At 37.5% G+C, this 20,731-nt stretch overlaps 1 protein-coding gene across 3 annotated transcripts; it reads right to left on the bottom strand.

The window, feature by feature from the left end:
• Positions 1-1,121: 1,121 nt before the first annotated feature.
• LOC103720495 (protein RRP6-like 3) lies at positions 1,122-19,740 on the bottom strand. 3 transcript variants are annotated; one of them, XM_039131846.1, is made up of 12 exons: positions 19,439-19,740; positions 17,815-18,053; positions 17,630-17,728; positions 16,470-16,553; positions 13,152-13,235; positions 10,098-10,221; positions 8,714-8,901; positions 8,581-8,619; positions 5,838-6,349; positions 5,259-5,757; positions 3,424-4,073; positions 1,122-1,396 (listed from the first exon to the last, which is right to left on the bottom strand). In XM_039131846.1, exons 1-12 carry the CDS (start codon positions 19,659-19,661, stop codon positions 1,324-1,326), a joined length of 2,814 nt encoding a protein of 937 aa, XP_038987774.1. In that variant the 5' UTR covers positions 19,662-19,740; the 3' UTR covers positions 1,122-1,323. The 3 variants fall into 3 exon arrangements, with proteins under 3 accessions (XP_038987774.1, XP_008808435.1, XP_038987773.1); XM_008810213.4 differs by having other exon boundaries at positions 10,098-10,218; positions 13,149-13,235; positions 17,815-18,056; positions 19,439-19,738; XM_039131845.1 differs by having other exon boundaries at positions 17,815-18,056; positions 19,439-19,738.
• Positions 19,741-20,731: the final 991 nt, after the last annotated feature.

The raw sequence follows: 20,731 nt of genomic DNA, 5'->3' as shown, positions 1-20,731 counted from the left end.
GTTCCAGAGCTCCTGAGCCTCTATCCTGTCTGGAAAGCAACGGTTACTGCAATTTCTCCGATTGATTTCAAGGGGAAACTAGGGAACCATTATTATTGTTGTAGCAACCAATTTCAGGAGCCTAGATTCCTTCTTGATGTCTTAATAAAATTCTTCAATTGTTCTCCAAGAATTTAATTTCCAAGTACTATTAGTCATTTATAATTTACAAGTTTTTGTGAAACTCGATCGACAGGTCACAATGGTACATAGGGTGAATACATCACTGCTGATCGAGAGCATCCATTCTATGAGGCCAACATGCTACAATGGAGCTGCTCAGTTGTTGAGCAGCCATACCAACTACTTCACGAGACTCAAGAGTTGCCGTGTATTCAGTCCACTCTGGCTCTAACTATCCAGAAAATGGGAGGATTTTATCACCCCCGCATATTTCATGATCTTCATGAGCCCAGTATGTGGACGGAAATGATATTGCCCAAAAATACAATGCCTTGACCAGTAAATGCACCGAAAATACGTGCTCTGGATTGGTGGCTGTTCACATTGCTGGCAGCTAGAAACTTCCAATCTCACGAGAACGTGGAATGCGTCGAAAACATACATCTTCTCCCAAAAAAAATCGACGTTCGCTTTTGGTTGGGCGACATGACATGGACAAATAAATATATTTATAAAATTTATAATATTTTTTTGAATATACCAAAAAGTATACTAAATTTTGTTTATGATAAGAAATATATTTTAATATATATAATTCATTTAAAAATATTTATTAGCTCTCCATCGAAATACCCCATATTGATAGCCTTCATGGACCTAAATAGACTAAAAAAATAGACTGGATAATAAAAAAATTATTACTTAAATTATTTATTTAAAACTATTGTTGGAAATTTGGTAATAGTCCTATATTAACCAGACATTGTAATTTTCTAATACAATTTTTTCAGAATAATTTTTTCACCAACTAAACATAGTAAAATTTTGTTTTTCCCACAATCATTTACCTAAATTATTCTCAGATAATCTAACATACCTCAACCAAACGAACCCCGACAGTCCGTGGAACTACTTTTATTGGAAAACGAAGACATAGTTACCCAAAAAAATTGAAGACATGATTAAACATTCTCATCCCTTCCATTATTATTAATAATTTGACTGCCCAATGGACACAGTTATTCCGACCGTTTTCCAACACAAAGGGTACTGGTCCCACCAAGACAACTCTCTCAACAGAATCCTCTAACGTTACAACAAATGACTTTCTAAATGAAACGGATAGCAGCCTTTAAGTGGAACAAAATTAAGATCCTGCGTCTACTTGTCTGCTGTTTGAAGGTCTTTCCTTGCAGGATTATAGACGCTATACTCACCGAAATCCCGCCGTCCACTGTCAAAAGAGATCAGAGCATCAACAAATCAGAATTTGTAATGTGGTTAAGCACAAAATTCAGTTATATGATAAAATATTAATTTGGTTACAAATATCTGCATCATAAAAGAAATGTAATTCTAATTGCATCATCATAAGATCTTTTGCATCATTTTGTATTGCTAATATTTGTAACAGCCACTACTAATGATATTTCCTTCACCTTATTTCCTCAAGGATAGAGGCTAAAGTGAATGAACTTTGCCCTGGGTATCACAAAATATGACATACTTGGGTGGTTTTACAGGCTGCCATTGTACCAGATCATCAAAACCCAGCCTCCTGTTACGGATAGCGCAAAAATGCTTCATCAACTTCGAGCAACTAATCACAACCTCAACAAAAAGTCTGCATCAACACACCATAATGGATTTTATTTCCTATTTTTTACTTATTCAGCATTTTCTTTTTCTTTTTTTTTTTGTCAGCATGTACTGGCACATTAACGCAACCTCAAATCCTGGCCAAGTGACCCCTTGAATTACACATAGAAATACCCTCCAGGAAACATGTAAAACATATACTCTAAAGCTCACTGTCCCAGAAGCCCACTATACGGCCAAACCAAGTCTTATGAAGTGTGTTTGGTGAGATAAACCCTAGAGTTACCTAGCCAATATGCACGTAAATTGTGAACTATACAAACGAAAAATCAAACCAATCTACTTGCACTTTCTAAAGCAGAAAATTTTTGCAGTTCATGTGTCCACATAAAAATAATGGAAGGAAGACTGACCACTAATTGATGCAAAAGCCTAAGCTAAGCTTTTCACAAGCCTGTGCTGCGTTTTTCTAAATAAAGAAAAGGTCTTAAAATGAGACATAAATATGTATTGGATCTGATTAACAGGCATTTTTATTTAGTGCTCATAATACTAGGCATTTCTTTTTCCATTAAACCCACTTATGTTTTTGTAACCTTGCAACTGTAAGTTGTTTACTTCATAGATAGTGACAACTAAGTGATCTAGCTCCCGGATAGCAGCCCACTTTTCCAAAATGAAGTCACTAGGCATTTAGGCTTTTGGAAGCTGTACTTTCTGTTCAGAATGTGTATGCATTATAATTTCCACTTGGTAGATGAGGTGATGCCACCAAGTGCATTGTGTCTACAGTAGATTTGCCAAACTGGTACTAGAGGTCATACCGACCAGCCATCGTATAATATTCATACATACAGTACCGACCTAAGGTGTAATGAAACAAGGGGAAGAGAAAGAGAGGGGGAAAAGGAAGGAGAGTGAGGGAGAGAGAGAGAAAGCATAAGGGAGAGGGAGGGACATGCATACCTGCCTCCGACACCATCAACTTCAACAGCAACAACAAAACCCTACCTAACCGGCCTAGCCATGAGGTCATTGTCGCGGAACCCTAACCATCGAGTCGACATTGACATCATTGATATCATCACAGGAGAGGAGTTGCAGAGGATCGGGAGAGGGGAGAAGGAAAAGGAAGATCGGGAGGGAGAGAGGAGGGAGGAGAGGATGATAGAAAGAGGGAGGGGAGAGGTGAGGAGAATCAGGAGAGGGGAGTGGATAGGGAGAGAGGAGAAGATTTTTATAAAAGACCTCTTCAAACCAGATCGACTTGCTGGACCATCTCGGTGACTAGCCGGTCTGGTTTTGCACACCCAAACTACCTAGTTTGGGGCGACTAGGCAGTCCTTGGTCTCCATACAAGTTTTTATAAAGGCGAAAATTTATCTGATTCTAACTTACAATCTGATTTATATGACTTATGTCCAATTTCAGCACTAGAATTGGATAACTTCTAATAACTGACCTGATTAAAATAATCAATAGCACAATTTTAGAAATACTGATAACTATAAGGTACCACCACTAACCCCCACCCCTCTCCTCTCACAGGCCTAAGGTAACTACAGAGTGGATCAAAGAAAAACAAAGAGGACAAGTAAATGCATTAAATATCTTGGTGATCTACTATGGAAAAATAATAAACAAGATCAAAGATGGGCTTACCTGTGCATTATGTCCCAACCAGAAGGTAGGAAACGAGGATGAATAGCATCAACAAACACTTGCCTCCATCTTTGGCAAAATTGGAGGATGCCATCCTCCCCATACTTGTTTAGCAAATGCTCCACAACTTGCTTCCCATGAGGTCCATGCCCCAACAATGATAGCTTCTTTGCACTTTTTGAGGAGGTAACTTGATAAGATGTGGATGGGATAACAGCTTCACAAGTCTCCTTCTGTAGAGCTCCATGCCCATTCCCATTACTTGAAACACATACATTTCCTAGCTCCAATTCTTCTGTTTTGTTAGGACACTGTATGTTGCCACTAGGAAAATCATCTCTATTGAGCAACAAAACTGCATGCATATCACTAGCAGATGTATTTGTTTGTCTACCATCAGTATCCTTCACATCATCTTTTAATGATTCCTGAGATATATGAATGCTATTGTTCCTCTTAATATTATTCTCAATCGTTTTATCATTGCTAGATGTGCTACTTTTACAGATAATGCTCTGTGCATGATGTCTCAAGGATAATCCTTTTTTCTTCTCAAGCCGTCTTCTCTCATGAGGACTCATGCCAACAAGTAATGCCATTTCCAGGTCTTCTCGAGATATTTCTCTTCCCCCAAAATATGCTTTTACGACCTGCAAAGGAAGGAAATAAATAACAATAGATGTAGGAAGCTTTTTTTTTGAATATGATAATTTCCAGTACAAGCAGAAAAGCAGTTCATATAATAGGAAAAGGTAAAGAGAATAGAGTTCCCTGCTAGAACTCCTGAACATCCTCAACTGATAGTTCACAGATACAAGATTCCAACACCTAAGAATATGGTGGTATTCTTCCATGCCTGCATGATGGGCAAATGTGAATTTAAAAGGAATACAACATTCAAACGTCAAGTCAAGGTCCATCAACAAAGAGAGAGCCGTACGATGCAAGTAAGTTGCAGCACTGGATTCTTAGTATCATCACCAACCCATTTTGCAGGCAAGTGGAACAGACCACTCCTAAACCAAGGTATGGTGATTCTGCTTAACAAGAAAATAGTTCAGCTAGACAAAAGGTGGAAGTAGCAAATTGGACAGAGAAAGTGGTTTCTGAACCCATAAGACAAGCATTTAACTTCCATCAGTCGGCCAATCATATTCCACATTCTCAACAAAGTAATGTGTTTATCTAAAGTGATGAGAACATAAAAAACTTCTAGAAGTACTCATAGATGCAAGTAATAGCCCACAGCAGGTTTTAGAGGTGAATTATGGAACCTTGTTGTATTGAAAGCAAACATTTATATAAAAACAGACAACAATACTTGAGCGAAGGTAAAACAAAAACTTTTTACTTGTGATAACAGTAAAATCATATGGCTGTTTGATACTTGTACTAACAAAGACATGAAGGGAAAAACAATAAACAAATAAAGAAAGAAAATCTAACATTTTGAAGATAATTTAAATGAATTAAGAGAGGAGGGTCTCATTGCAACATCTAATTCTGATCATGTAGAAGTTTCCAGTGATAAGCATCAAGGATTCACAGATCATACTTAAAAACTTCTGACAATGCATTAAACCAGTAAAGTGATATCTAAAATAATAAATCCATCACGTTGACATTCTTCACCAACATAATTATTGCTATTAGATAGAAAATGCTTTTGTATATTCTTGGCAAAAGAGGTCATTATGCAAGGTAAGCCTCATCATAAAGTCAACAAAAGGTATGAAATAAACAGCAATATTCAATTATTCATTATCCAAATATTCTAAGCTGCAAATGGTGCAAATTGAAAATGGCAACTATGCTTTAAAGTTGCATTTCCTGACCTGCATCAGCTCTTCATGCCTTCTTGCCGGCATGCTGGATCCATGGCGTAGAAGAGCCATTGCTGCAGTTCGCAACTGCAATGGGGACACACCTGTTTCCTCAATTCCACCCACAGATTTTGATGTCACAGTTGCTACCGTGCTCTCTCCTGAGTCAACTATCATTCGCACAAAAAGGGGGATTCCGAATTCTTCTGCTATCTGCTTCTTAAACTTTTCAGCAGCAGAATGAGCTATTTCATGACAGTCCACGCAAAGTAGAACAATATCATGAGAACGGTGGCTTTTCAAATGCTCTGGAAAGTGCATTCTGTAGCATGATGGTATTATTCTGTAACGTAAGTAGTGATTCTTTTCCCCACATCCAACACATATATTTTTCTTACTCTGAATATAAAAGTCATTATCTTCATCTTCTGGACGGCCTTTTGGTTCAAAAAGAAGCATAATTGCTGGAGGATCATCTTCAACAATCTTTGCCAAATCTCGTTTAAGGTACCTGCAGTATAATAACAACATAAATGTCACACATGATGGCATTACATACTGCTAAATATGAATAATTCAAGGGCCACTAACCACTCCAACTTTCTGCGATCACAATAACAAAGCAATCTCCCATCGCTAGCATAGATCCTGCAGTTGTGATACACTGGGGATTTGCATGAGAATTTTTGAACAAAAAGTTCACGTGAGGCCTTTTTGCCAACCATTGAGGTAAACTTTTCTCCTGCATGCTTCATGAATAATTCATTGGTTTGTTTCAAACAGAACTCAGATAATAAAGCATAGTTATAAACTGACAGTGGACAACATCCTGTAGGACCCAGGTGCTTTTGCAGAAATCTTCTAAAAACATCATCTATGTTGGCGCTCACTTCTTGAAGGAGAAAGCAAAGTTCCTCTATGTGGGTACTGACAACAGGTGACGGTGATGGCAAGATAGAATAGATATTTGAAGAACCATTATTTAAATCAGCTTGCTGAATGACATCATATACTTCAGTTGGTTCCTTTGGAATTCTCATGGCAAGAGAAACAATAGCTTGATCTGATAAGACATATCTTAAGCTTTCATCATGAATTCGAGCCTGATTTACAGTCAAGGAATTAGAGTAAAAATACAGCTCACCACTTCACTGACACATGCAAATGCATAGAAATTTTAAGAAAATAATGTCCAGCAGTTCTGAAAATGTGGAATGAAGAGTAGCCTAGTAATCAGCTTGTTAAGATTTTTGCAGCAAAAGAGAGCAATATAGTGAGGGGGAGCTGATATGGCAAATGTTGTAGAATCAAAGACAACAGAAAAGGTGTGTGATTACATAATTTTTAAAATTTACTGTAAAACCCATAAACAGATCTTCAAAAGGCACTTGGCATCTGTACACTCTCTCTCATGCGTATGTTTTGAGGTTAAGAATTATATATATACTTTGCCGGCATAGATGGCATCACCATATGGGCATTAAACCCTATTATTAGTTGGGCTTCATAAGTATAAGAAAGAAGGCAGGAGAGACATGACTTAGACATACCAAGTCACTCTAATCCGGATTTTGTAATAAAATCAGTATTTAAATAACAACTGAATAAGAGAGATGAAGCAGCACATGCATATATAGAAAAGCTAGCTATGGAGCATCCTATCAGGAAAAATACTAAGTCACAGAACAGGGTGCCTTTGTGTAACACACTACCACATTGGTGAGATCGAAGGGATGAAGCACTCATCCATCAGATAACATCCTACATGCAACTCACCAACATGCCATGCTTTGGAGAAACACGTGTTGATATTAGTTGAGCACTAATTATATAGGTCAGCAACTTTCTTACAGAGATACTGGATCATATAAGTAGATCACACAGTTGAACTATTACTTTGTAAGAGTTGTGGTTTTGTTTGAGAATAAAATACTCGTGCATGCTCTTTACTGCTTTTTTTATAGCAATTAATACATATTAGCCACCACATAAATCAGCATCTGATGGGCTAAAAAATGTTCTATGGAACTTGAGAATTCGCGAAAATTGAATGTTCATAAAATAATCATTTAACAACAAAGGTGGTAATGTGATGCGCTTACATAATTCTAAGATTTCTTAGGTCAGACCAAAAACAATTATCCATAAGTTTGAGCATACAGGAAGATACTAACCAATTCTTTTATCATATTCTTTTTATTGTCACGTGGTAAGCATATACATAGTATGAATAAGTTTGAGCCAAAATAATTGTTTATGCAACTTATACACCCATTTACACTCCAAAATAGAGAAGTTCGTTTCATTTCTTTTTGAATAAGTGCAACATGTTTCAAAGAATCACTACTAGTATCATTTTTTTCGAAGTGAAGAGCCAGCCGACCCTGATAAGAGGCACAACATTCCTCGTATTAGTGATATGATAAAGAAATTAAATTATCATTACTGTGATTAAGTATTGGCCAGTAGGATAACGAAGTCCAGAAAACACCTTGTCGAGATCCCAGGAAATGTCATTTCTTGTATCAAGCTGCCTTAGGTTGCACCATGTGGTGTCTTGTTGTTGTGCCCAGCCACATGCCTGGGCTCATAATAATAAAATTGGGTCAGTTTTGCACTGGTCCATGCCAATGCATGCTGACCAGCTAAACTAATACACACTAAAGGATACATATATATAGATACCATACCCATGTTTTTCTGGCAATCTAAGTTCCATAATGCACATACAGGATGGCACAACACTTCAATTCTGCATACCAGAAGTTTGTCACCATCCTCTAAATTTTTACAGTTCTTCGTAACATGTTCACTACAAGAATCTATGACTTATTCCAAGTTAGAGATCAAATATTAATAGACATATCGTGAGCAAAAGAAATCATGAAGGATAACAGGAATTGGAGATTATCTGGAGTACAAAATGTTCGTAATTGTTTACATGCAAAGTAGATATAAGAATTTTGTTTCACAAATATGAATCCAGCAAAGCATCTGCAGATTGCAAGTCATCTCCGTTGGTATGGACCAGAAGACGCTCAAACCAGACTAGCATGCAGCTAAAGCTGGTAGACAACATACTAGGGTGCACCAATGGTGTAGCGGTGCTCCACAAACAATTTAAGAAGCTGTAGTACATCCTTTAGAGCATTATTATATTACAGGTGAGGGCAAGACTTTGGATGTATATCACTAACTCCGAAATCAAGTAAGTATCATTGCAATCAATTCTCTCCAATTTTTCAAAATGGCAACTTCTTAGCATTCACACTTCTTTTGAGGAAGAAAGTCAGTAGGCAACGATCAAACACACATTAAGGATAAGTCAACTAACCATTAAGTCCCTCCATGCGCACAGCTTCCAGATCAGATCCTGAAATCGAAAAAAATTAGAAGCAATATGAAATGGATCATCCAATTATAAAGTATGCAAAGTAGGGTCAATACAAAAGAAGAGCAAGGAATACCTTTATTTCACAACTTTTCCAGGAGGTAACTCCTTGAACACTCAGGTTACGTGATAATATAGATGCTGCAGCAGAAGCGCCAGGAGTAGATTCAATCTCTTTCGCATAAAGTTGCATGCACACCATGTTTGAACGATGGCTGGCCTCGAAGAAAAAATTGAATTTGTCATCGGGACAAGCTGAGGTATCTGATTAAATTGTAATTGTTGATTAAATAACTGCCAAAAGGTCTTTAAAAGTAGAACCACCATGGCAATGGTTGGGCTTGAGCATTAAATGAAAATTCAGGCAATTCTCTTGCAAACATCTGGAGATGGTAAATTGACTGCACAAATAGGAGCAACTATACAGTCTATGGAAGGAGCCTACAGTATGGAGATAGACTAAAATTTTGTGTTCAAGGAAGACCTTGACTGATCTGGATGGACATAGTGAGAAAGGAAATATAAAGAAGGGGGCACTTCCAGGAAAAGCAATTCTTAACAGGTGTAACCTAAGTAGCATGTGTTTCAATAAATTAATGCAAGGAATCCACTATATGTCCATCATTTACACCAACAAAAGAGCCTGCCATCTTATAAGCATGTACACATTGATTCCATCTCCAGGCATATCCGCAAAGGCTGCTGTTTTAGTATTGCAAAATTTAATAATATTGTCCTCCAAAACTTCCTTTACAGGATCACTTTGGTCCAGAACTGCATTAGGAAGATATTGTAAACACTAGATCTGTCTTGTACAACAAAAAGCTGTGGTGCAACAATTGCACACATTTGTAATCATCAGTCAGATTGCATATGTGGACCTGTTACATTCCCAGTAGATTTAATGAATAAAAAATTCCAAGTAACCTGGTCAATCCAATTCACATCAGTTGAGAGGAGAATGATTAGGTAACAATGTCAAGCTTCATCTACTCTTGGAAGCTACAAATGCACAAACAGTCATATTTTATACGTTACGGACAAAACAATAATCAAGATAAATTACATCATCAGATCCAACAAGAGAACTTTTGTATACTGCCCGCATATTTTGGCATTACACATAGAAACTCACAGAAATTTAGCATGGGATTGTTATTAAAGCCAATTTAAAATACAACATGTACTACAGTAAAAAAAGAGTTGGACTAATTCCATATCAATATATAGAGTGCTTAAAGGGCTCTATTAATCAAATTTAATGTTGAATTTTTTTATGATTTAACTTTCCATGCAACCTTTGGCCAATAAACCATGATATACAATAAATTCTCAATGATAGCCTTCCATGATGGATCAGTTAGGTTCAAGCCCATCTGCTTCAAAAGGTTTAGCAGATCATATGAGCCATGAGCCCAAACAATAGATATCATTGTTAAATAAAAAGAATAATCACATACCAGGGGATTTGCTTTGGAGCTCAGAGGCTAAACAGTCAGCAATATATAGTAGATAGTGAGCATCACTACGAGCATACTCGATCATTTCTACTGATAATGGACGTACTCTCCAATCTTCACGCTGTAATTCAGACATGGAATGAATAAGCCAATGACGTCTCCCAGCTAACAGATCATAACACCAAATTACATTTTAAGGAAATAAATATCACTCATCAGAAAATATTATTGAGGTATAATGAAGGTATCTTAAATTTTGCAGCATAAATGTGTTTAATGAGTGAAGAATGAATATAATCACAATGTTCTCAAGTTTAATATAACTTTTTACAAGTAAACTAAAATGAAAGGAGAAAAAAAGAGGGACAAGACAGCCATCCACCATGAGTTTTGGTCGAAAGTTTGGATAAAAGTACATAAATATCCCATGACAGATCATATATGATAAGATTTGTATACGGTACCACCAGGGTCAACCATTAGCAATTTTGATGGCCTTAGAAGCCTTTATGCCACTGCAAGCGGAACAAGGATGACCTACCAACAAATATATGATTAAGGAGACACCAAAGCCAAATCTTTAATCCAGCTTAGCATTAGATAGTGTCTTTCAGAAGAATGAATCCTCATACAATTTCAAAAGGCAAATCTAAAGTGGTTAAATTCAGTGACAATTCCATCAACATCATTCAATAAACCAAAAATTATGTTGGTGAATGCATCGAAGAAATGACAGGAGTGATGAGAATAGAAGCAGTGAAGTTGCAAAGACCGTATTAAACCATAAAACTTTCAGAAGAATTCACTTTTCTCGCAATTAGATTTTGGTAGGAAAGAGTGTCAAAGGCAAGTCTACATTCTACCAAGTACAAGCTTTGTTCCTTGAATGTAAAATCACTTGAAGCTGTATGTACCATTATGCCTTGAAGCGAAACAGAAAATGTGCTACACTAAACGAAAGAAGAAAAAGTATCTGCTTTATGCATCAAAAGAGAATTGATAAAAAATCATGCCTAAGTAGATGAAACATGTTGAATTTTCTTTTCTTTGGTTATTAACCCAACACATTGATAATGCTGAAAATTAACATTATAATACAAAATCTATATTCAGTTGACATCACAACATAAGCGCTGAACTAATGAACATTGCAAAATAATTTTTTGAAGCAACCAAAGGACCAACTTATGTGAGCTTTTTCCTTGTAAATATAGATTGGAACTTTCCTCGGTGCAAGATTTCCCCATATCTGATTTCTTCAAAATGATGAATTTAGGATCTTTTTTATCACCTAATGCAATATCACCTTTAAAGAATTTTATACATACATATATACATACATACATACATACATACATATATGCCCTCTTTAATATGGGTTTTTGAGTGCAACCAACCACAAAATAGTTGGGACAAGGTAATGGTTACGATGATTATGGTTATGCATATATATATATATATATATATATATCCTTGTAAACGAATTTGCAGGCATACCACTTTAAATTGCTTTTCATGTGGCTATGCTCCTAGCATCAATGGCCATCCAATGAAAGGGGTAACTCTGCAGTCTTGCTGGGTTAAAGAATAACCAAGCCTGCAAAATTACCACTACATCCTTCCTTGAAGGTAATTATGTAACTTAGAAGTGATTTTAAACAATTTTGGACCTTTTGCACCTGAATCCTTGGTTTTTGAAATCCACAAATGGCAGACCATGGAGCAAACTTGTACAAAGACAGGTATGCATGCAGATTGCAGGTATACATGCAAAAGGGCATATCTTGGAGGGTATATATGTACCCCCCACGGGGGGCAGGAGGTGGGGGTTGCACAGTTGGGGGACTTCACTTGACCTGTGGCAAATCTTGGAACATAATGTGGTGGTTTCGGTGTTGTATTATGGACGGATTCTTCTACCTGCTTGTCAGATCATACTTCAGTACATGGGTAGTTCTACGACTCTCCAGGGTTCCTCGAAAACAAAAATTCCGAAAGCCAATGCCTGTGATTATAGGTCAAATATGTATCTCCCATCGGCCACCTGTTGTGTAATTGCATTTTGTATTCCTATCCTGATAAATATCAGGTAGAACCACTCATGTACTTCTCCAGCTCTCCAGATTCCTCCTAACCAAAAATTCTGAAAGCAATGCCTGTGATTATAAGTCAATGTGCATCTCCCATTGACCATCTGTTATGTAATTACATTCTTGTCTTTCTATCCTGATAAATATTAGGTAGAAGTTTGTATTATTTCTTACTCTTTCTCTTGTTCCTGGACAAAACAATTATGAATATCTAGATTGAATTTTAGAATATACACCACAGTGTCTTCATCAAGCAATCTCCCATTGTACATAGCATTGAAAATCTTCCTACAAATTAGCCAAAGTTAACCATGTCATAAAAATCATCCAGGTCAATTATATTATTAAGACTTTCAAATATTATTTCCTCTAAAAAGGACTAAGGACAGTAATTTGCACCTCTTAGTGAGCAATTAAATTATATTTGAGTTGTCAGGAAGAGTTTGTCAAAGAGGAACCTCAAATAAAAAAAATAAAAAAAGAAGAAGAGAAGAACAAGAAGAAGAAGGAATAGATTAAGAGCCCCTTATCATGGGAAAATGTAAATACACAGGAAAAAATGCTCACTAAGAGAAGGTCACATTTTATATTTTCAAGACGAAATTATGGACTAACTTTTCAATTCCATTCTCTGGCTGGCGCACACATGCAAGATTTTACAAGTCTCTACAAAAGCTGGTGAAGAGAACATATCATTCAACCTAGTCAGCATCCATCAAGCAAATATTCACCATGATTGTCCAGTTTGAGTTGTCTAACATGTGAAAAACAGTTAACTTGCATAATACGGCGATGTTGAACAGATAGCTTGCTTATCCCATCTATCAGTTAAATGCGACGAATAAACTAATAAATACTACATAAAAGAAAAGGTTCCTTAATATAAAAAAAAATAGCTTAACCACAAAGAAACCAGAAGTGCCCCCAAGCTAATAACACTCGGAGAATGCAAACAGGAACTCTGCAGTGTTTTGTCAGTTGACACTCCACAATATGTCTCAAGTAAATATGCTAATGACTTGTGGGGTTTTGACAGGATCTCACATGCCTGCAATAGAAAACAATAAATAAAAGATTATCATTATAACTCCATAGGATAATATAGTTCTCATTGCCTGCCCAAATATGAAAAGATGGAAACTTTAGCATTCCAGGCAAAAGGACATCCAAGATTAAAGCTTTCTACAAAGAGAGAGATCTACAATTCAAGATTTGGAGAACATTTTTTCATCATCACCTAAGTTTTCCAGGAAGTCAAAGCACAGCAAAAGCAACACAAATCACTTCAAAATGAATAACTAATGTAATTCTCAGCGAGGCATCATGGCAGATTTATAGAGCACTCACACAGGACAACCTTGACATGCGTATTTAGGCATGCCAAAGTGCAGAACTAACAGAATTAATGTTAACAAACACTTTATAGAAATCCAGTCCAAGTAGCATTAACTGAAGGAAAAAAGCAAAGAAAAGCAAGAAGATCCAAACTAAAAGACAAATGTGAAAAGGCAAAGATAAAAGGCAGGCTACGAACATTAAAAGCTCCAGGTCAATTGAATTAGAAGGGCATTTAGAAATCATAACAAGTTGAGACATTGCTTGGTCTGTCCACAATCAGACATTCCAGATTGTCATTCTCATCAACTCTGAAATTCCATCTCTTCAAGCACTACCATTGTGGGTGATAGTACATGTAATATGTAACTGACATGGGGATCCTAGAGAAATCTCGCCAATTAGCACCAGCAAACTGGCTAATCCAATTCAAGGCTCACTGTTAAAAAAACTTGAACATGCGATTTTCTACTGAGCCAATTAATAAAATCCTACAACCATGAAAAGGAGAGCAATTCTCAAGTAGAGAATGGTCACTCTTATCTAAGAGTGCAGATTTTTTTCCCTAAAAAGGGAGAGAGAGGGAGAGAGGGAGACTCACCCACACTATAATTACATAGGAGCTAATTTTTGGGGATGCACCGTCCAAGAATCAAACCTAGAATCTTTGATTGCTGGGCAGAAGGGCCCACCATTCATGACAAGGACCGCCAAACCATTCTGAACCATATGGTTTGAGGCATATCAAACCAGACCTATTGGTTGCCGAGACGGTTTGACCTATCAATCCAGTTCCTAAACCTTTTTTTTTTTTTTTACAAAAACCCCTCCCGTCTCCCGATCCTCTACCAATCTCTCGATTTTCCTCTCCTCTCTCCCCTCTCCCTCGATGCTCTGCACAGCATTGACAATGATGACACGAGAAGATGACGACGATGCAAGAATGCGAAGGCGACAATGTGAGAATGAGAAGACAATGATGCAACAAGGGTTAGTGTCACTCCTTTCCTCTCTTTCTCCCTCTCCCTCCCTTAGTTCCGATAAGTCTCAGCTCAGTACAGTAATGTATCGATAGCTTACCAAATTGGTCGCCCATCGGAACACCCTCAATACTGGTTTGGCGAACATTGGTTCATGATTTATTTTCAAGTTGTAATCCATGCAAAGCAATAACTTTTTTTAATATATGTATGAAAAGATCATGAAATTCTTTCATGGTTCAAGCACCACTATGATTCTTGTTAATTGTATTACATGGATAAATTTTCAAGAAATATAAGAATAAATTCCATTTTGACAAGCACAAATATCTATGATGAAAGGATAAATAGTTGAACTATCGCAATACATGATGATGCTTATCACAAACCAAAACGGAGATGGTCGAGGGTTCTTATATAATCACTAAACTAAGGGAATTCCAAGTACCTTAGAATGAGGATAAAATACATGCCCCCAAAAGAAACCAACCAAATAAGTGAGGGTTCATAAAGGATGCAGCCTAAAATATAAAAGTGAAATACCTATAGCTAAACCTAGAAAACAAAAGCAGCTAAAAACAGAAGTGACTTGTAGAATAACTGACACACAAGGGCAAGAGAGAGGAAAGGGTGCAGCAAGTCATTGGGCGGTTATACAATGTTGGGACGAAGTAGCTATTGAACAGCATACAAAAATGTTAACTTCCTTTGGAGGTTTTGAACCATTAACAACATTTCAACCATGAGGTCCTATTTCACGCCAAAAGTTGTTGCTTCTGTCCTTAGATCTCAAGAATAAAGTGCTATTAATGAAACAGATTCTTCAAGATAGATTCTTAACAGTAAACAATTGAAACCATGGTTAGCCATACCGCTAGGAACCGCTTGATTCAGGCATACCAAACCAAACCCATAGGGAACCGGGACAGTTCACCCTATTGGATCGGAACAGAGGCCGACCGTTCGATTGAACCCGCCTCTCTATTTGAGAGACCCAGTTTGATTAACCACCACCACCCGGCTCAATAAAAAGCCCCCACTTTCCCATTGGCTCGCAATCATTCGAGAACTCCACCCTACACCACCACCACCACCCCTCCCCATGCCCACGTGCGCTCGAAGCACCTCCTTCCCTTGCTCATCAACACTGCTCCCCCCACGGCATCACTGGTAAGTGCCTCCCCTCTCCCTCCTTCCCTCCTCTCTCGCTCTCTCTCTCTCTCTCTCTCTCTGCTAGGGTTAGGGCTAGGGTTTCCCTTGGCCCTCCCCCTTCCTCCCTCTCTCCTTCCCTCTCCGTCTCCCTCCCTCTCTCTCACTATCTACGCTAGGGTTAAGGTTAGGGTTTAACCCTCAACCCTCCTCCCTCCCTCCCTTCCTCTCCCTATCTTGCACTTTCCTTTTCCCCCTCTCCCTCTCTCTCTACCTCTCTCTTTCTCTCTCCTTTCCCTCTTCTCCCCCTCTCTCTCCAAGTTTTTGGTACACCCAAAATGGCACAGTATAGATCCATACTGCATCGAACTGATTGCCGGCCGATATATCCTCCAGCACCACTTCGACAAACCTTAATATAAACTATATTCAATAGTGTACATCCTTGCAAATAAAATGATTTAAAACTTATACCGGAAGTGGATGTGTTTAACAAGATAGAAATTATAATATGTTTAAGCCACTATACATAATTAACTTGCAGAAACCCGACTTGTAAAAAGCCCTAAATTTCATGATTGAAATGAACATATCTTACAAAAAGTAGGTACTTAAAGCAAATTCAACCATGGAAGAGGTACATAAAGCATCTTAAACAATCATGCTTCAGACAAAATGTAAGACCCTTATGATGATTTATATGTACATCATTTCCAATATTTGACCTAACTGCTAATCACAATATTGAATTAATCAAATGACATTCTAGTGTAGGTCATCAGAAGAAAAAAAAGCATTGCTGTAACATGGTTACTTACTTTTGCAGTATCAAACATGTTGACAACATATATATGGAAGTCTCTCTGGAGCCAAAGAACATCATTATCAGCTCCATGAAAGACCTGAAACATATGATAAGAAACATAAGCATTGAAGCATTGATATCAAGATTACAACATATATATGGAAGTTCCTCTGGAGCCAAGGATAGTATCACCAGCTCCATGAAAGACCCGAAACATATGATAAGAAACATAAGAATTGAAGCATGGATATCATCATATCCAAGTTTGACTTTTCTACAGCCCATGTCGGAACTATAGAAAAGACTAGAAGTAAATATTGAAGCATAGAAAAACATATAATGTACATATTATTATAAGGGTACTATGCCTAGCCATATGTTATGATTTTTCATATGCAAACTATTTGAAAGAGGCTATAATTATCCAGTTTGGTAAAAAGTCAAACTGTCACTAGTTAATGCTCGTCAGAGATGGGTAGGCAACAGGAAAATTAGCATATTACTACTGCATCAAATATATTTTCCTGATATGGGGCTTGAATATGATTTTTTTCCAAATCCACGAACTCTATTCACAAGAGTTACAATCAACATTTTCATTAGACATTAGGGAAAACTAGGGCACCAAGAATGTCGCCAGGAAGCACCAGCTGGCTGCTCACAGTTTTAGGTGCCCTAAGGCTCTTGCTTCCATCATGATGAAATCAAGATAGAAAATCATGTTACTTTATTATCAAGGAACCTTTTACATATTATTGTTAATTAAGAAAAACAGACCATGTTGAAATATCCATCACACCCATCTACCTGCAAACATAATAGGAATTAAGCTAAACCTCAAGGCAAACAGCATAAATCTTAATTAGATAAGAAATTTGCTAAATACAGAAAAGCTCCAAGTGTGCTTGCTCAATCTAAAAGCAATCGTATCAAAGTTAGACCTCAGAGCCAAGAGTTTTAGAAACTCATACATGGACAGATAGAAGTTATGTAAAAAGTTATTCTCGGAAAGGTGTTGTAATTTATTTTGAGAAATATTTCTTAGATGGAACAATAAGCCAAAATTTAATAAACTCATGCATAGGGTAGTCTGCTATAAATCTCATGCCTGTTTCTCTGAATGTCTGCCTATTCCTTACATTGTTGTCGGACAGAAAATGTCATAAAGACTACCTTGCAAATTGAAGGATCAGCAAAAACAGGGCGTAGGATGTCCATCACATCATGCAGAGCAATTGTATCAATCAGGAAATCTTCTCTCTCTGTAGAGATCTGGTATGACCAATAAAATATATTAGCAGAACTTATAAAAGAAGAAACATTTATAAAGTTTATATTCAAATGTAGCTCAACATTACCTGCATTAGAGCAGTAAACCCAATGAATGATCGAAGACTATGTTGTTCTGTATCAACAGCAAAGACTTGTTCCTTACTTAGTAGCTTGGCAAGGTAGTCTAATTGGTGTTCTGTGTCTATCCAGACATAAGAAGCACTCATATCTGAATATTCATGAACGGTAACGAAATTTAATAGAGCAGGAGGGTTCTCCAATAATGAAGTGATCTCTTCTTCAAACGGATGCATCTTCAAAGAGACTTCTGACACGGACGTGAAGAAGTCAAGCATTGACAATTGTTTAAACACAACTAGAAGTTATGCTACATATATGTAAACAGAAAACTGATATTATTGCAATGGTTAGACATTTAGCATATTTTATCCCATCTATTTGGAAAGCTCGATGAATTTTGCTAAGCAGTTCGTCCCATATACAGCCATAGTAGTAAACCCCAGTTAGAAAGGCAGAATATTATGTACTTATTAACACTGTTCTTCTGCATATGTCATCAATTTCTTCAGCAACATGGCATCAAGCTATGTGGAGATAGGTAATTGACATTATTCAAGCTCAGAAAAGAATCCTGTACAAACACTCGGACGGTCATTCCTCAAATTAAATAATTTGAATGTATGAGGGACATACTGGGGATGTCGGAAAGAGGAATGTGAAATTGCCACATGCATATTAGATTTAAAACACAACAGTGTTAACCTAGAACATACTGCGGCCCCACCTAAGATGTCAGATGGGCCTCAAACAAAGCTAAAGTTGTGCTATGCAGATGACTTTCATTTTTCATCTACTTGCATGTAGACCTAGCATTCCCAATGTGAATGCTAAGAGAGGAAGGTCATCATCGCTAAATCTAGTAGGCATCACGAGCCATAAGCATAGTCTCCTTGAAAGCCAAATTCTTCTAGTCTGCATTGGACCTGTTATAATCTTGCTCCTGCCCCAATTTCGTCATATTGCAATCCTTTTCCAACATAATATGAAGTAGATAAGCAACCTAAATTTCATTCAGATATTTTTTTACCCTAAGTTTCTATAGACTCACTTCCTTGTTCATGCAGCCTATTCCAAAATCATGCTCACTCCAAATTCAGGTAACCAAGATAATTACATTATGACCATGTAATGCAGATTATAGAGGTCATAGTCACTTTCAGATAATTTTTGAAAAAAAAAAAATTAGTAAGATAAGCTGAAAAACCAGAATTTTTGAAGGTTACTTATAGGTAACGCAACGCAAGACCTATCACAGAAAATTACCAAAGGAAGAACGAAATACCAAGTCGAGTCGTTAGGAAACATAAGAGTCTCCAGGTGTTCTCAGCAGCCCTTTCTGTCATCTTTTTCAAGTAATTATTGGAAGAGGTGCGAAAAAGTCTTAACCTTTGCAAGAGAAAAAGGAAATATCCGGAATTTTTAGAGAATTTTGAAGCTTGCTCAATGTTAGCATGAGCAATTTTATGCCAAAGGCCCAAAGCCACAGATTCTTGATATGAAATCTTCAAATGAGAAATCAGTGAAGATTGGACCTCTATAATAGATGAAAAAAGATTAAAACTTTTATGTGGACTTAAAGAATCTTCAAGAAGGTAAGTCTCATGGAAGAGAGGGCAAGAGTCGAGTTACCTTCCTCCGTTCCCTCTCGCTTGAAATGCCTGAAAGGCGCGTAGGAATTGTCGGCAAGAACGTGCTTGAATCGGTTCTGGGGCTTGTCCTCGAGCTCCGAGCAGCATCGCCGGCCGGCCACCCTCCGCCTCCACAGGCGCCGGCAGAGCGCCGCCACGACAAGGGAGGCCGCCGCGACGCACGCGACGGCGACGATCGCGTTGATCTTTCCTCGGGTCGCCATGGCCGTAGCTCTCAAAGGGTACTAAATCGTCGCAAGAACTGCGCTAGCACTTGCCATGTCGCCTGGAGTTCCTCAAAACGTGCGGAATAATTGATGCGGAACTAAATACTGCCCGCACGAGTTTAATCACAAACATCAGATTCAGCCCCTCATAAACACTATAATTAACTTGTGATCAGCCACAATAAATTTATACTTTTATAATAATCTAAAATCTTATCCAAAATAGCTGCTCGTGCTGCAGTGTTCCTAGTTTACATAGATTATGGGCCGAATTCGCTCTGATACTATTTGTAACAATACATAACCTCATCCAACATGGCTAGTATTATTTAGATTTCTTAGTCTTATATAAGTATTCAAGATCTATCCAACAAATAACCAATGTGAGATTAAACATATGCTCACATGGATCTTCACATAAAATAATAGTTTTAGCAAAGTAAAGCATTTCATAGGCCAGATTCATTCTGATATTATTTATAATAACTCGAGACCTTATCCAAAATAACAAGCTGAAAAATATTATTTGGATTCTTCGTTCCTATATAAATATGCAAGATCTATCCAATAAATAATCAATATGAGATATCCTTACGAGTGCTCGCTGTTAGCTCATCTTCTCCTAGCAACAGAGTTTAACTCCTCCCAGTAGCTGTTAGCTCATCTTCTCCAAGCTGACAGTTCAGCCTTTCAACGGTATGGACAACTTAGCGTTCTTCCCACGAGCTTCACAAACTATTTTGGACACGGAGAGGTTTTCCCACGAGCTTTTCGTTATCTTTGTTATAATCATTATAACTACAGTTTGTTATAGCTAAAGACTGTTATAACAATTACATGTAACTACCTCTCTCTCTCTCCCTCACTCTCCCTGAAACTCTGTGACTCTCTGAAACTCTATAAATAGTAGAATGAACAGTACATAGTTTGGTAAGTTGGCCAAACCAGTTATCCATTTCTTCGAGCTTTCTTTCATAGTATCAGAGCACTCAAGCTAACGCTTGATCCTTGGGATAACTTCCGAAATCCACATAAATGGCCACTTCCAAAACTACTTCTTCCTTCTC

This window comes from Phoenix dactylifera, chromosome 11, assembly GCF_009389715.1.
Source record: "Phoenix dactylifera cultivar Barhee BC4 chromosome 11, palm_55x_up_171113_PBpolish2nd_filt_p, whole genome shotgun sequence".
Taxonomy (NCBI): domain Eukaryota; kingdom Viridiplantae; phylum Streptophyta; class Magnoliopsida; order Arecales; family Arecaceae; genus Phoenix; species Phoenix dactylifera.
The sequence above is the reverse complement of the archived record's forward strand: the minus strand, read 5'-3'. Positions and strand labels throughout refer to the sequence as shown.